At 41.6% G+C, this 17,218-nt stretch overlaps 1 protein-coding gene across 2 annotated transcripts in view; it reads right to left on the bottom strand.

The window, feature by feature from the left end:
* Nucleotides 1–13,158: 13,158 nt before the first annotated feature.
* The window catches only part of mad1l1 (mitotic arrest deficient 1 like 1), a 53,133-nt gene continuing 49,073 nt past the window's right edge, over nt 13,159–17,218 (bottom strand). For both annotated transcript variants that reach the window (XM_083924462.1, XM_083924463.1), the window contains exon 18: nt 13,159–14,043. In XM_083924462.1, coding sequence (XP_083780588.1) covers nt 13,894–14,043 — 150 coding nt within the window. In that variant the 3' untranslated portion in view covers nt 13,159–13,893. The remainder of the gene's footprint in view (nt 14,044–17,218) is intronic.

The following is a 17,218-nucleotide window of genomic DNA, read 5'->3' on the forward strand; positions in this document are numbered from 1 at the left end:
AATATCCTTCACTGACATGTTGTTTACTTTCTGAGCTTTGCCTCAATGCTCTGTTTGTACGTCATAAGCTTTGTTGATCTGATTGGTTGATTTGGCCCGATAGAGAGATGGTTTATCCAATCAGCCACCAGCATTTTCCCCCCTCGGAAAAGATCTCCAAAGAAAGTTCCCAGATGGATACGCTGAGGAATGAGAATCATGCGGATCAATCCATCTGCTGGAGTCAGGTTATATGTTTGGTTACCCAAGAGTAAAAGAAAGTAATGAAGTCACATTTCTTTAATATTGTCATACTTGGATTAAGTTGCTTTAACAGGTTATACGGAATACTTTTTCTAAAGTACCGTAACCCTGTTTTATTTCACCGTAGAGATTTTGAACACCCACTCTCACTGTCATCTTGCAGGACAGTCAAAGGCACATGTGGGCAATGACAGCCCTGCAGTACAATACGCCTGGACCAGGGGCTTATCTCTCCAGATGAAATAACCACTTTGATTCATAATGGCGGTGTAATTCATGTGCAGGAGCACAATCCTCTTCCATCCTGAACTGACTGAGGGAAAATTGCAACTTCAGTACCACACTGGCGAGGTTCATTACTCCTTATCTTTAAACTGCTGCGGTACAAGTGGCTCAGGGGCTCTGACGGTGGGCGGCTTCTATTGAGACAGGAACATGTCCTAACAGGGTCTTTTCATTATCCTTACATCTCCTATCTGTCCTGTGTGATGTTAACCCAGGGCAGGTGAATCTGCCATGTCTCCACGGTTACATCATCTTTCTCTCAAACCTCATTTTCCTCCCTCTATGACACCTCGGATCTCTCGCTCACTCTCAGACTCACATGGACTGACAGGAGGACTCTGTGCAGCCGCAGGCACCCGTGTTGTGGTGCTAACTTAAACACCAACGTCAAGGGTACAGATTTCCTTTGAACCTTTTTGGTGGGCGGGGGGGGCATGTGGGTCATTCAGGGGACACACGTTTTTTTACATTACATTACAATTGTTTTATTTAAAACAATGGGATTGAATTGAGATCTGATTCTGTTGAACTTTTAAACTTCCACGTGATATTTACAGAAAGGCACATAACACAGATGCGGCAGCTTTTTAAAGAGCACTCCCGGGCCAGTACAACTAAAGATTTCAGTCCTGTATCCGGTGGGGCGTTTGCAAAAGGGCAGCCTCACAACTCCTGGTATTACTGCTGCTCACAGTGGACGGGAACCCACATTAAGTCTGGTTTTGAAGCTCTGTGGTTGAGAGCTGCCCTTTCTAGATGCCGTCCCATCAAAGCAGTCTGACGCAGAGTGGAGAAGGAGCCTCCAGCTTGCCCCCAACGTCTGAGTTTGGTACACAAGTAGCTGTCAGGCTCATCACAGCTGGAGCTGCAGTGACCAAAATATCTGTCTTGTTATGTGTGTGTGTGTGTGTGTGGGAGTGAGAGTGTGTGTGCGCTCCACGCTGATGCCTCCCTGAGTACAAAAAGAGGCCTCCCCAGGCACAAACAATAACTCCCTCTCCTTCATTCTCCACATGGCATTTACAGTGACACCTCCGGCAGAGATGGAGGGTAGAAGAGATATGAGGACAGAAAGAGACTGATAAAAAAAAACCAGAGAGAGAGAGAAGCAGGAAACAGCGTTAAGAATAAGGGACTAAGGGAGATAAAAGAGGACAGACAGGGTTCTTTGCTCATTTTCAGTGTTTTGATTTCCCTTAGAGCCTTGGGGGGTTGTCTTTGTGAAATAACCTTTTAAAAAATGGGAATTGGTCTCGCCGTCTCCCTTAAAGATTGGGGCCTAATGTGGGCCAGGCTGTACGAGGAGGAGGCGTGATAGGGCATCAGTCATAATGGGGAACAGTCCCACCACTGTATTACTACATATTAAAATCAACCCGCTAAAGGGAGAGCTCTACGTCTCCCTGCAACACACACAAACACACTCACACAAACACACACACACACACACACACACACACACACACACACACACACACACACACACACACACACACACACAAACACACACGATAGGCCAAGCAGCATTAATAATCTACAGTGTAAATGAAAGAACACTGTGGAAAGGTCGAGGCTGGCTGAGAGGCGAACAACATGACTTATGACTTATTAGGTCAGCGGTTACACTTGTTATCTTATCTTTGACCCAGTGAATGTATCTAACAATCCCCCGTTTAAATATCTTATGAGGCCAACCATCCAGGATATCTAATCTCAGTGTGGAGCAGTAACATTTCCTCTGAATTATTTTTAAAAACAAGACTAATTGCATTTAGTTTCCAAACAAGGACAGCAACTGAACAACTAGCATCGGACTACTGAAAACTGTTGACCCTGAAACTCGGCTGCTTTCATTAGGAGAATGTGAGAAGGATGCTTGTGTGGAGAAATCTGGGGCTAGATGCAGAAAAACAAAGGACCGTGGACAAGATAACATTTACAAATGAGCGAGCAGAGAAGGAGAGGTAGAGGATGGACAAAGCGTGAGGAAGGCTAAATGACTGAAATGTTGTTGTTTAGCCTTCCTGAAACTATCTCACCTCTCTAAATTACCACACAAGGTGACACTGAAACTCGCCCATAATACACAAACGCACACCAGCAAGCACTGCTGCACACACACACACACACTCCCAGATTGAAGGAGGCCAAGACGAAAGATCAAGGCAGTGCAAATTAAAAGTGCTCTAATTAGCCAAACTGTCACTCTCCAGCTCTGGCAGCCGTATTGGAGGCTGCCTGGAGACCTGCCTGCACATTTACACTGGCTCTCTGAACAGCTATGTACACTGTACGGGAGTGAGGATTAGAGGCAGCGGCTGTTGAGAATTGCCCTTGCCAGACGTTAAGCACTGCAACAGCCCCGAAATGTTATAATGAATGGAGTGAGATGTCGTAATGAAGCAGCTCTGCGGAGGTCATTCATCAGAGGTATAAACTTTGCACTGTTACAGCTCCGTCCAAATTTGTTCTCTTGGTCCAGCACCAACTCAGTGCATTATCACACCATTAGCCTTGGCTAATTGTGATGCCAGAGGATGATCACGAGGTAGCACCTGCTATATACATATAGGGTGCCAGATTTTTACCTAAAGCCCAAGAAAAACTTTTGGAATTACATTTCCAAAATAAATGAAGTTTACTACATGCCAAGAATGAAGTCCTAGAGTAACTATGGAAGGATTTACATCGGTTACATATTGATGGGACATCTTGACAATTATATTTTATTTGTGGAAAAACTCTGAAAAGACACTAAGCTTAAGTTCAACCAAGAAGACTAATGTTATTCACTCATTCTCTTCCCCCTTCTCCTGCTTCGTTTTACCAGCTGATAAGGGGTGTTTACTTTTTTAGTTAGTTCAATTCCAGGCACGTTTTAAAGTATGTGACGAATCTGCTATGATGTATATTTTCTTTAACATGGAAGCACATCTACTTTTTCTTCCTCATTGAGAAATTGGCCTTGTCTCGCCCTCCACCAGTGGTCAAGCTTGCACTAGGTTGAGACTCATTCGGTGACTACATTCTGCTAACCTTGAGGTTGACCGGTGAACTAGCAGTGTGACTTAGGATGGCTAAACATCAGAAAGAGTCAGCCATAGGTCAACAGGGTGTGAACTAAAATCGGTGACTAGCAGACATATCAGACTGGTAAGTGTAGTTAGCATCTTTTATTTATATATGTTGTTTGTTAGCTTGTTAGCTTGTAACTGTCAGTGGTTGACAGCTTTAATGACAGTGTGGTTTCCCTCTGTACTGACAGTCCGCTCTGAGCCAGAGGTTTCCAATGTCTTTGCCGTTGTTGTGTCGAAGTAGTTCCTCCGTTTAATAGTGTTTTACATATTAGCCAGTGATTGGTCTATGGATTAGTGACGTACCAACTATAGCTTGACTGGAATTTGAATCTCAGACTTAAGTGCACAGACATCTCCCCCTTTAAGAAGAGGGGTGTGGAAACACCTCTCTAGTGACAAAGTCAGTAGTTTTCTGGAACTTTACACCAACCAGATTTAGCCACAATCTCTATTATCCAGTCACATATTTGCTGTGAACATTTAAATTTGTTCTCCTCGCTGTTGCACTCAGCTGTCGTGTCAGTGTGAATCAAGGCGATCCCCCTCCACCCCATTTAACTCCACTTCATAAATTCCAGCACCCAGGTTGCCTCACCCACCCAGATCTCAGCATCCTCTTCATTCATCACCATAGCCACCAGTGTCTAGACCCCTTTGGGGTATTCTCCACTACTCATGACTTCTCTAACGCCTTTTGTGGGTGTCTATTCACCAAAGACTTTTCTCAGGAATCCTCTTTATTGTGCACACGTCGATAATCGTTCGCTCAAATGAAGTCTCTCCTGATTGAAATCCAATAAAAACGAGAGCAGCCTGTGTTGCACTACACATTGCCAGGTTTATCAGATTCGGATCCACAGAGATTAAAAAACCATCTACATTAGATTGTTGCTGAACATTTTCCAAACACTGATTTTCCATCCTCCACGGAGACTTCATACCACAAAGAGCACGAAAATCAACCGGCAGAAGCTTGAAATTTGGTTGAGTTTGGTAATCAATCACAACAAACAGTTCCTTTGAAAGACCTCCCTGATGGTGCTTTCAAGTGCACACTGATACACAAAACAGCAATTTAGGCAGAACATTTCAAAATAATACAGACTGGGTCTATTGCTTGGTGTTCCAGACAAATCAAATGTTGGACGCACTCATATTTCTATGGGCTTGTTTGAAGGAGAAATCAGTGCCAGGTTTAAAAAAAAAAAACAACCTAAGCTCAGAGCTGCATTACAAAAATACAACAGAGTAAACAAACAAACAAAAAAGTGTTCAATGTAATGGATTACCAATTTTAAGTTGTATGTCTCTGCAAGCCCAAGAGGAGTGCTACAACACAATGGATGTCTGGAAGTTAGGCAACAGTCTTTAAAGTTATTAAAAGAAAGGGTTTGCTTTGGAAAAATGGTCCAAAAATAAATAAAGAAATGTAATATGTCATCAGCAATTGAGCTAAGATAAAGATCTCCACAATCAATATGTGGGGAACTGACACATTGTTGTTGGATAGACTAATGTTTGTTGTTTTCAAAAATAATGGATATTCCCACCTTTGTGGGGCCTCAAATCCGACTTCATTCACTTCTTGTTTGATCTGCTCACACTCAGGTCCACACTAATGACCTGATCACACAGCGGACGTTTTAGCAGCCTGGGGCGGCTTTTTGTAATTCTTTTTAATAAGCGTGAAATGTTCTACTTTGGCATTGCTGAGTGTCTAGTGTTTTGTGCTCTGCGCCTCGTGTTTCTGCAGGAGTGCCCTGAACGCCTCCAGTTAAAGAAAAAACTTCAACGCTGAGAGAAGCGCCTCAGGCAGCGTGGTGCGCCACGTGTCGGATCAGGGTTTAAGGCCATAACCTGTGACGAGAGGTCGCGTGGTAGAAACCGCTTAATTTTGAAGGGTCCAAATCCCAAAAGGTTGGGAATCACTGAGTAAAGCAACCATCGATAAGGTAGGATACGTAAACACCTGAATTTAAAGGATTATTCCAGGTAAAGAGGACATAACCATTTTTACACATCAAAGTATATTAACATGATAAACTGACAGGTAATAATTCCCCAGATCACAGAAAAACTGCATTCATAATTGTTTAAAACCTTTATAATCATCTGACTAGATAGCACTGTCGCCTCACAGCTAGAAGGTTCCAGGTTCAAATCCCTGCTGAGCCCTTCTGTGTGGAGTTTGCATGTTCTCCCCGTGTCTGCGTGGGTTTCCTCCCACAGTCCAAAGACGTGCAGGTGTTCGGTTAATTGATGACTCTGAGATTGCCCGTAGGTGTGAATGGTTGTCTGTATCTGTTCGTCTCTATGTGTCCTGTGATAGACTGGTGTCCTGTCCAGGGTGTACCCCGCCTCACGCCCAATGTCAGCTGGGATCGGCTCCAGCTCCCCGCGACCCCGACAGGGACAAACGGTTGAAGATGAATGAATGAATAATCATCTGACTTTGACCTGTTTTAAATTTGGGCGTATTTCAAGATCTCAGCAATTAACTTATTATTAATATTACAGCTATAACCTATGAAAATAAGACCATTTTGCAATAAACATAACTCTTCAAAAGATGAACATCAGCTGCAATTTCAGCTAAATGTTGGACTGAGTTCAGGCACGAAAAACGTCGCATAGCGAAGAGTTACTGTACACACATTACTGTATGTACACACGCATGCTTTCTCACTCTCTCTCACACATACTTCTCCCAGTGAGTTCAGTGTCATGCTGACTCTACTACGAGGGGAACCCGAGGAAGAGAATCTCAGATGTGAACTAAAGCATGTCAGCTGCTCTGCCTCTCTCTGTTGGGACTTTAGAGAGGGAGAGAGCGAGAAACCGAAAGGAAAAGGTGGGAGAATGACTCACTTCAGAGAGAAAGATAAGGGGCTTCCTGTGCGAGTAGAAATGGGCAGATGGAGAATTTAGTGAGGAAAGTATAGACTGGAAGAAAGGCGGGATGAGAGATGAAAGAGAGACGTGACAGATCCAGTCAGTCCTCTTTTACTGTCCCATAAGCCTCTCTGGTTTCCAGCTGAGACTCATCTCTGTAGTGGTGATGTCTCTTCACAGCAGGCCTCATTTATCAATATTTCTGTGGTGAGAAGGAAAAAAAAAGCTGAGAGATGAAGTTGGCATGCCACTCCTATACCTTTTTATAAATTAAACATGTATGAGAATAAGATCTAGTGCTGCCTCGAATTGATTTCTACTGCAAATTTTTAAAAACACGTCTGTCAAAACTGATTGTTTAGTGCTCGATGAGGATCGGTGTGTGCTCGCGTGTGAAATCTGATGTATGCGGCGGAGTTTATAAAGCTCAGCCTTGGCATTTTCCACCTCAGTCTACCACTTCATTAATAGTTAATGAGATATCAGGGGGTGTGCTAATTGTTTTCGACTGAGAGATGATGGGCTGATGAAATAAAGATAAAGGGATGAATATAAGAGTGGGAAGAAGTCTTAAGAGCAGAGAGGATTAGGCAAAGGAAGAAAACGGGGCTTTTACAGGAACAGAAATAAAGTAGATAAAGCTAAATGGAGAAGGTCTTTACGGTCATAAAATAAAAAAGAGTCATTACAGAGTTTCTTCTTTGGCTGTTATCTGTACATTCCTAGATTATAACATCACGCTAATGACGTGATGTTTACCTTGTACAGAAAATACTTGTTTCATCTCCTTTTATTTGATTACTCGTGGGTTACGTAATTCTCAAAGGTGAAATGGAGCCAATTAACAAGCAACAATTCAACAAAATGAATGACGATTTAAACACAGCTCCTCTTTTTCCAACCGCAGCTAGAGGCTGAATGCTTCTTCCACAGATGGTGTAATGGAGAGGTTTGGGAGTTTCTCTAAGTATTTCTTTTCCACCACCAAACAATATCTTTCAAAGGAAGTCAGCTATTGTCCTCTGCAGAGAACTGCCTGGGAAAGAAAATGTCTCCCCTGCTTGTGTCACCAGTTTACTGATACTTCTCTGCTAACTGAGGCTAACTACGCCTGAGAAAAACTTGTTCTTCAGCCTAAACATTAACTCAGATTTTGGTTGTAGAACAGAGGTGATCTCATCCGTAAAGGCAGTATTTGTCACTAAGGGTCAGCATTAAAAGGTGCCTGCCATCCAACTGGAAATGCACTGGACCAGGGCACTTGTTCTGCTTTGTTAGATTGAAGCAGAGCAGGCCAATGGGTACAGGTTCAGCCACCAGACATCGCCAACAAGCTCCGATCCTTGCCCCCTTGTTTCCTAGTCTTCCCTAACCTCTAGGGTCCTACTACCCTTAGTAGTTAGTACTGACCAATCAAGTTTGAGTACGCTTGGAGGGCAATTAGGCGCAATGGATTAGCCAAAATGCAGTTGAACTCATCGGCTAACTGTCTGAAGACAATTTAGGATAAAAATAATTACTTTATTGTCATTAGTGGATCGATTGAGTACAACGAAATTAAACAGCAATCCTGACGGTGCATACACACATACTGTATATTTACACATATCAAACAACTAGAGAAGAATAAAAAGTATAGCATAGGAATATAAAATAAAGTATTTAAGTATAAATAAAAAAAAATGTGGGTCTTCATTGAGCTTTTATTCGATTTTTGTTGTCGCGGGTACAAGCGGCCGAAATGTGTTTTCTCAGGAGGGTGGCTGGAGTCTCCCTTAGAGAGAGGGTGAGAAGTTCAACCATCCGTGAGGAACTTGGAGTAGAGCCGCTGCTCCTTTGCGTTGAAAGGAGCCAGTTGAGGTGGTTCGGGCATCTAGTAAGGATGCCCCCTGGACGCCTCCCTAGGGAGGTGTTCCAGGCACGTCCAGCTGGGAGGAGGCCTCGGGGAAGACCCAGGACCAGGTGGAGAGATTATATCTCCACACTGGCCTGGGAACGCCTCAGGATCCCCCAGTTAGAGCTGGTTAATGTGGCCCTGGAAAGGGAAGTTTGGGGTCCCCTGCTAAAGCTGCTGCCCCCGCGACCCGACCCCGGATAAACGGATGGAGATGAGATGAGATGAGATCTGAATTCATATGCAGCTATCTGTTTAGAGATCCATTCTCATACTGGCCGTTGCCACCAGAGCCTAAATCATCATCAGATCAATGGCTTCTGAGATTGAGACTGGGCAGACAGAGGTCTTTGGATCTTAACGGGAGTTCAGACAGAAAATAGTCCTGCAAAAGAAAACAAAATACAAACGGCTGTATTTTGGATTATACTAAGCGTGAAAATTAACTGATAAAACGAATTAAACACAGAGTTACTGCATTTAATCTCTCGCGGCTGTGATTGCAAAATAAACAGTAGCGATACAGCGTTCAGATTCTACCAGGACTGTAAACTTGCATGTGTTGGCTTGGCCAATGCAGCACTTAGGTAGAGGAATTTGCATTGCACTGCGGTGCGGTAGGTGAGCTCGATTCAACTTCTTTTAAACTTGAAAAACCATTTGCTTCTTTTTTTGCTGATCGCCTCCCGCATTTGCACCTCTACTGTCAACAGAGCGGCCTCATTCGATGAATGAGTTACTTTACGTAGTGCTAACGAGGCCCACAGGTACGGGCCTGGCGACCGGAGGCTTGCCTGTAAGCCAGTCCCCTCCCAGGAGTCCCTGTTGACGTTGCTCTTTCAAGAAGACACTGTCACAGAGGTCTTTAAATTGAGCTTAGTCTAGCCGCTCACCTGGGACTGAGTGCCTTTGGAGAACTGAACAGAGCCATTACACCTGGCAACATAGCAGGGTCACACAACAACACGGTGGTGTCATTAAAGCTTCCAGTTTCTCACAGCGTCTCTGGGTATGGCGTGTTCATAGGTACAGTAAATTAGTGTTTCCGAATTAATATTCTTTTAAGTCAAGTCAAATGTTCAACAGTCAGTCACACACATGCTTTATTAATTAATTATAATTTTTTGGATATGGACAATAGCGATAAAGCCAGATCACACAGTGCTGAATGAGAACACTGCATGCGACAGTACTGTTTGCATTGCACAGCTCATAAAAGTGAAACTGTCTAGAATATTACCTCCAGGTGAGAGCTGCAGGGTGTGCAAACGATGTGCTGCGTTGCGAAAATGAATGAGTGTGAAAAACAACAACAAAAACAAGGACAGTATGTAGCGTGTACTGTACCGGAGAATATGTTTTCTCATGAGACATATGGCCGCACCAGCTGGAGTTCTTATATTGTTGCTGTGATAAGTGGCTTTATTCTCAGCTCGCTTCCTTTTGTTTCTCTGTTTTATTGGATCGCTCCCTTGCTTCCTCTTCACCTCATGTTTATTTCTGCCGTATCTCTTTACCGCCGCCGAGAAATTTCCCTCGTCTCATCCCGTGTTCACACTAGCACCCGCGCACGCAGGCACAATTATAAACTTGAGCCAAAACGCAAGGTATTAATGGTTCATTCAAAGAGTTCAAACAAATGTTTACATTTACATTAAAGCATCCCTGGTGATCTGCTACTATTAACGATTCAATTCAATAAATTTTCAATTAAATTTTACATAAAGTGCCAAATCATAACAAAAGTTATCTCAGGACACGTTACAGAGTAGGTAAAGACCACACTCTATGACTTATTTATGATAAACATAGACCCAACAATTCCCCTGTAGAGTACGGTGGCAACGCAAACCATCCCTATAACAGACAGGAACGAACAGACCCAGCTCTGTGGAGAACGCACATCTGTCTGCACCGGTTGGGGAGGAAGAAAAGAAGAGAGAAGGAGAGAAAACACGGACAGATGGACAGAGAGAGACAAAGAAAGACACAAAGACAAACAAAGACACACTTCCAGAGATGCAAGCAACCACAAAAGTAACAGTGACTATAGTGATAGCTAAAGTAATGTGAATATGACTTACAAGTTATGGCAGTTAATACAGCAGCACAACAAGAAACAGGCACAGCTACAGTGACAGAACAAGGCATTGATCATAATTATCGTGGCAAACATGGAGTTGAATTAGTAACATGCATTGATGAGACATGAATGATATAGAGATCAGGAACAGGATTATCCCCCGGCAGACTAGGCCTATAGCAGCATCATTAAGCAGAACAAAATCAGCTTTAAAAATAACAACATAGCTAAGGACTCGTAAGACGTGTCCGAAGCATGTTGAGAAGAAACAACAAACAAACGTGTATACAGTATAAAACCCTGTGATTAAAGGTTTTCTGTGAGAGGGATGATGAGAATGAGAACTAACAGTAAATTACTTTAAATCAATTAAAACACAAGCACCTTTATCTAATCCTAAACTAGAATTACAGTACATTGTAAGAATGACGTGTCTGTACCTTCATTACATTCATTTGTTGCGGCGATAAAGTTACTATAAAGCAGCTGTACTTGCTAGTTATAATATTTGAAATGACTCCACCCATTTACTTTTCAAATGGTACGGTGTCATGATGATTTGTTCAGTAAGGCTGCACCGAATAGTTTGAAGCTTCAGTTATAACCTTGACATTCAAATTCTTAACTCAAGACCATCTCTTTACGGGATCACAGCCCCCTTCTTCCACCCCACCTTACTAGGATCAAACCCATTTTCAAACGTGGCCTTCGTTTTGATCTCATCTACACACCCGTAAAGTTTTGTGACTGTCAGCATCAAAATCTGTCCACAGACAGATACATAATGAAAAACACACACACACACACACACACACACACAAAACAATATCAGCACCACTGTTGCGGTTGGTAATCAACATTCAAATGCGGATTTATTGTTCTGACAGAGGCCAGCAACGACAGAGAGGTCATTAAATATGATGACGGACATTCAAACACAGTTATGTTGATAATAAACCTCACAATTCTTCACATAAATTGTATTTAATGATCACAAATGCATTGGGGACATTGGGGATTATTTCAAAGCAAGAAAACTGGGAAAAGTAGGTGAATTTGATGATTTTTTACAGAAAGTCAAGAAATATAATGTTCAAAAAAATAGCAGTGTTGACATCTTTCTTTACAAATGTACTGTATAAACTAAGAGATGCTTGAAGATTCAACTTTCCTGAGAATCATAAAGTAATATTTAGCTGCATAGCCACAATTTCTGATAACTGCTTCATATCTGTGGTACATGGAGTCGACCAACTTCTGGCACCGGTCTACAGGTATTGCAACCCAGGACAATTCTACTACTTTCCACAAGTCATCTGCATTTCTTGGTTTTGCTTCATGAACAGCATTTTTTTATGTCAGCCCACAAGTTTTCTATGGGATTAGGGTCGGGGGATTGTGCTGGCCACTCCATTACTTGAATTTTGTTTGTCTGGAATGATGATTTTGCTCACTTGCTGGTGTGTTTGGGGTCATTGTCTTGTTGAAACATCCATTTCAAGGGCATTTCCTCTTCAGCATAAGGCAACGTGACTTCTTCCAGTATTCTGATGTACGCAAACTGATCCATGATCCCTGGATCCCAGGACCAACACCATAGTACGAGCATATCCCCATATCATGATGCTTGCATCCCCATGCTTCAGCATCTCCACTGTGTACTGTGGCTTGAATTCAGTGTTTCAGTGCCTGACAAACGGTCTGTGGCACTTAGAACAAAAAAGGACAATCTTACTCTCATCAGTCCACAAAAAGTGTTCTTTAGCAAATTGTAACCGCTTGAGCACATGTATTATCTTTTTTTAACAATGGGACTTTGCGGGGGCTTCTTGCTTGGCTTCACATAGACGTCATATGAATGTTACCGTACTCACAGGCAATCTTAGATCTTTGGCATTTTGGTTATTCTCCGATCCATTTGAATAGTCGTTTTTCTTCGTCGCCTTTCTAGTTTATGCTGCCATTTTAAAGCGTTTGATGATCATCAGCCTATCATTTTCGGCACGTCTTTATAGGTTTTTCCCTCTTTTCCTAATTTCTTAATAAAAGAACGCTTGAACGACCCATTTTACTCTTTTTCTCCAGGGACAAATGCACAGCCAGCATATGCAGCATCAGTTGCCTTGACCCTTAAATAAGGGCCACCTGTTTAACACCTGTTTTTTTCACATAATCATGACCTCACTAATTAAACTCAGCACTGCTATTTTTTTGAACACTCTTGTTTCAGTGAAGGATTTAGTTTCACAGAATCAGCAGCATGCACGTCATGCCTATTGGTTTCCTATACATTTACTAAACCTTCTAGAAACTTGCTTTCAATGTAGAAGTTGACATTCTAACAAAAACAGTGATTTCTCTTGTTAGTGATGTGGGACTGCTATTATTTTGAACACAACTGTACCTCAATAGGAGCTTTTCATGTAAGCTTTGGTACGGCCCGGTTCAGTTTTCACTGGCTAGCTTACTGAGGGCAACAGTGCTTGTAATAGATGACACACTAACAAACCTTATACACTGTGAAATTGGTTAGGTTAAAACAAATACAGATTTTCTCACACACAGATAATGTTGAATATGGTGAGAGGCGAGTTTACGAAACGCTGTATTTTCAACTAATTCTCTTCACCTGCACTTTTATGACCTCTTCCAACAGAAAGGACCAGAGAGAAACAAGTGTGGGAAACTTGAGTTTAGTATTATTTTTTTTATTTCAAGTCAAGCACATAATCATGAAATAAAAATAATAATATCCATGAAATAATTCAACAGTTATAAACAAGAACACTAAGAATCATATGTACAGTATATGACTAAATTACATTCTGACCTAAAATAACCTAAAATGGTGATAAATCCCACGACTCGAATGATAAAAAGAAAAGAAAAAATATAATCCACACATCTTGTATTTGAATTGGATTAGCGCAGAGATTTTGTAACGACAAAACACCAGCGTACGAAGCTTTTACCCAAGAGAGAGGACACAAAAGACCGAATATAAAGAGTCAAAAAGTCTTGGTAACGGCCTCCTATAATGCATCTACTGCAGATCCAGAGAACCACACAAACGTTCCTTCACACTTTATGGATTTAACTGGTGGGAAACAAAAAAAACATGTTCAGAAACCAAATATCAGTGGCTTTTGTGAGTCACTTTCATGAAAACGAAAAAAGGTGTTTCTCAAAATTTCATTGATGAAAAATTCAGCGCACAAATTGGGATAACAAGTTGCTTTCTTTGTCTTTTAGAAGAGAAGATGGAAGAACTCTACCAACTCCGCAACAAAGCACTACTCTATTCATATGTCAGAGCTGTTGAGAGACACTGTGAATATCATATGAGGCAAGAAAGAGTGAAAACGGGAAATTAAAAACCCTTCATAACATTTTACAGCTCTGTGACTGAGCTGGTTACTTCAGATCACGGTTTGTCGGCTGAAGAGGTCGAGGGTCACCGCAGAGAGGAATGCTGGGATGCTCATCTGATGATGCAGATGAAGGGCGACCATCTCTCCCAGAGTTTTAGAGAACTCGGTCTCCATGAGCTGCATGCTTCCATTGGAGCCCTACACACATAAATATATACACAAACGCACATACAGTCAAGACAGAACACAATATCAAAAAATAAGACCTGGGGTTTCCACTACATCCATCTCCAGAGAAAAACTTTCAAAGTGAAGCAAGATCACTTAAAGTTGTTATTGTCTACAGGGGATTGTCAAGTGTGTGTCTGTGTGTGTGTGTGTGTATATGTGTGTGTGTGTTCGTGTGTGTGTGTGTGTGTGTGTGTGTGTGTGTGTGTGTGTGTGTGTGTGTGTGTGTGTGTGTGTGTGTGTGTGTGTGTGTGTGTGTGTGTGTGTGTGTATTCACAGCAGGGTGAAGGTGTCTAAATCTGTGTGGATTAATTAAAAGGAATGAGGAGCAGCTCGGGGCGATGGAGTGAAGGAGAAAGGGATGAGAGAAACGAGGGATAAAGTAATTAAAGTGTTGCAGGGATGGAGGGAGGCAGCGAGGAGCACAGTCCCATGACACGCGGGGAAGATATTGAGACGTCTGAGAAATGTCCCGCGTCGTCGTGCGTAAGAGACATAGATCTTTATTTGACAAAGTATCGTGAGAAGGCTTATAAAACAGGTAGTGAAGGGAAATACTTAAAAATACATTAAATATGAAACTAAAGTCCAGAGGACAACAAAAAAAAAAGAACGATAGGAGGTTCACAGAGGAAGGTTTAATACGGCATTACATTATTATTTCCCACATGGACACTTTTTTACTGAAAGTCCAACTCTTACAGACATTCACCCAGTGCGAGTGTGATTTGGAGCTAAATAACTTTCCAAAGAATGTGATTCCAAAAAATAATCCCAGTTGAGCCAAGCATTATTATTTGAAAATGAAATAGACCTTAGCACCAGGACATTGCAAAGTAGTGTAGCTGATGCAAAAAGAAAAAGTAAATCCTACTTGATAAACCAATTAAGTGTGCTTCCTCACACACAACAGGCCGAGGTGAACTCAGCTGCTCACTTCTGTGTGAACAGAGACAAATCTCTAAGGGGTGAGAGGAGAGGATAACTGAACTAATGGCATTTCCTAGCTGAATGCACAATGCTAAACCAAGGCTAAATGCAGTATGGGGAGTACTTCAGAGAGACAGATGGAGTGACTTGCTGTTTCGGTGTTCTGTAACTGAATGTACAAAAATGCAGCAACACTAGCTTAAAGTCAACACTGACTACAACCTGCAAGTTTTAGACCAGTTCAAATGAAAAATTCACGACAAGACAGAGCTGTTTTAGGACGTTGCATGGCAGCGGTGTAAACTGGCCCGTCTGCTGGCGTTGTTGCCTGCGACCCAAGCTGCAACCAAAGCACGCGCTGACCGCATCTGCGTGGGTCCAAATACAAGATGGTGACAGTGCCTTGATGATGTCAGTCAAGTTTCATTCCATATATTCAGACTTTCCTTCAATATATTCAGAGTTTCATTCAATATATTCAGACTTTCATTCAATATATTCAGACTTTCATTCAATATATTCAGACTTTCATTCAATATATTCAGACTTTCATTCAACATATTCAGACTTTCATTCAATATATTCAGAGTTTCATTCAATATATTCAGACTTTCATTCACTATATCCAGACTTTCATTTAATATATCCAGACTTTCATTCACTATATCCAGACTTTCATTCAATATATTCAGACTTTCCTTCACTATATTCAAAGGGTCATTCAAAATATTCATTTCCTGAATGGCATGGCATGCCATTATATACATATATATTATACATATACACATACATACATATATACACACATACACATATATATGTATACATATATATATATATATATACACACAAACACACGTATATATACATATCTATATATATATAGATATATATAAGCTAAATGAAATGTAATGTATGTGCTTGTTATCATTAGTTTAGATGACCTAATTGTATGTTATGATATCTCGATACATGATTTTGATAAAAAGAAGATACATTTTTATATCGGATAATCGCCTAGCCCTAATATCAAGGTATGATGGTTCCACTCTTAATGGGGTTCATTAGTGTACAGTGTGCTTTTACTACAGAAAATCAAGTCTTTGCTTTTTGCTCCCATCTCAAAGTATAAGGCAACATCACATTCCCTCTAATGAGGGCAACACCGCCACTATCAGGGTATCAACTTTCAGAGGTGTGCAGATTTGTGTGGGGTGCTCTGGGCTTGAATGCCTTTATATACTGTGTATATATATATATATATATATATATATAGACTGTATATATATAAATAAGCAAAGGTTCTCGTTCGTTCAGTTTTCTTCACCTTTGCATACATCAGTATTTAGTGTCAAGTAGCTCTTTATTAGAGTCTACAGTCAAGAGGCTGGAGAGAGGAAATTAGGGAGAGATGGAGGATGACATGCAACAAAGGTCTCCAGACGGATTCGTTGCGGTTATGTGGTAAGCACCTTAGACTACTAGGCCACCGTGACACACGACCGTAGTGTTTTTTTCAAGATTAAACGTGCATTTTGGTCTTTAATTGGGTCATTATAAAAGAAGTTATCAGATGTAAAACTATTTTTCATTTAAAAAGAAGTTGCTTTCTCCCATAATTCACAGCAACTCCAATAATCTGCATCCTATATTAGAGTATGAGAGTATGACGACTGTGACTTTAGTAGTGTCCTTCTGAATGCATCCATTTACGTGTTTCAATAAAATAAGCACATAACTTAAGTGGACCAACTTAAACAGTAGCAAACAAAACACAATCAGCACTGAGAACCCTCTCACACATGAAACTAACTAATACCAAGGCCACAGGAAATGTACGTCTCCAAGGATACCTCACAACACTGTTCTCGTCACCTCTTCAAACATTACTCCTTCCATGTGCTCTTGATTTCCTTCTAAATCAGTCTTTACTACACAGACCTGGACACTGCAGGGGGCAAATAAAAAGGCTTCTCTAATCACACCAGCTTCCTCATGACTACTTTCTATCACTCTAACCGCCTCACTCTGTGGCTTTATTTCCCTGACAGTCCCTGGTGTCTTCTTTCCCTGCATGGCTGTCTGATAGCTATGCCATATCCTCAGGCTGCTGCTCTCATCACAGGCGCGCGCACACGTGTGGGCACACGGCTCTAGAAACTGCTGGAGCTCTGGGAACATGGAACACATACATCAAAGAAAAACACTGCGGCCA

Source organism: Echiichthys vipera (assembly GCF_963691815.1).
Source record: "Echiichthys vipera genome assembly, chromosome: 2".
In the NCBI taxonomy this organism is placed as follows: Eukaryota; Metazoa; Chordata; class Actinopteri; order Perciformes; family Trachinidae; genus Echiichthys; species Echiichthys vipera.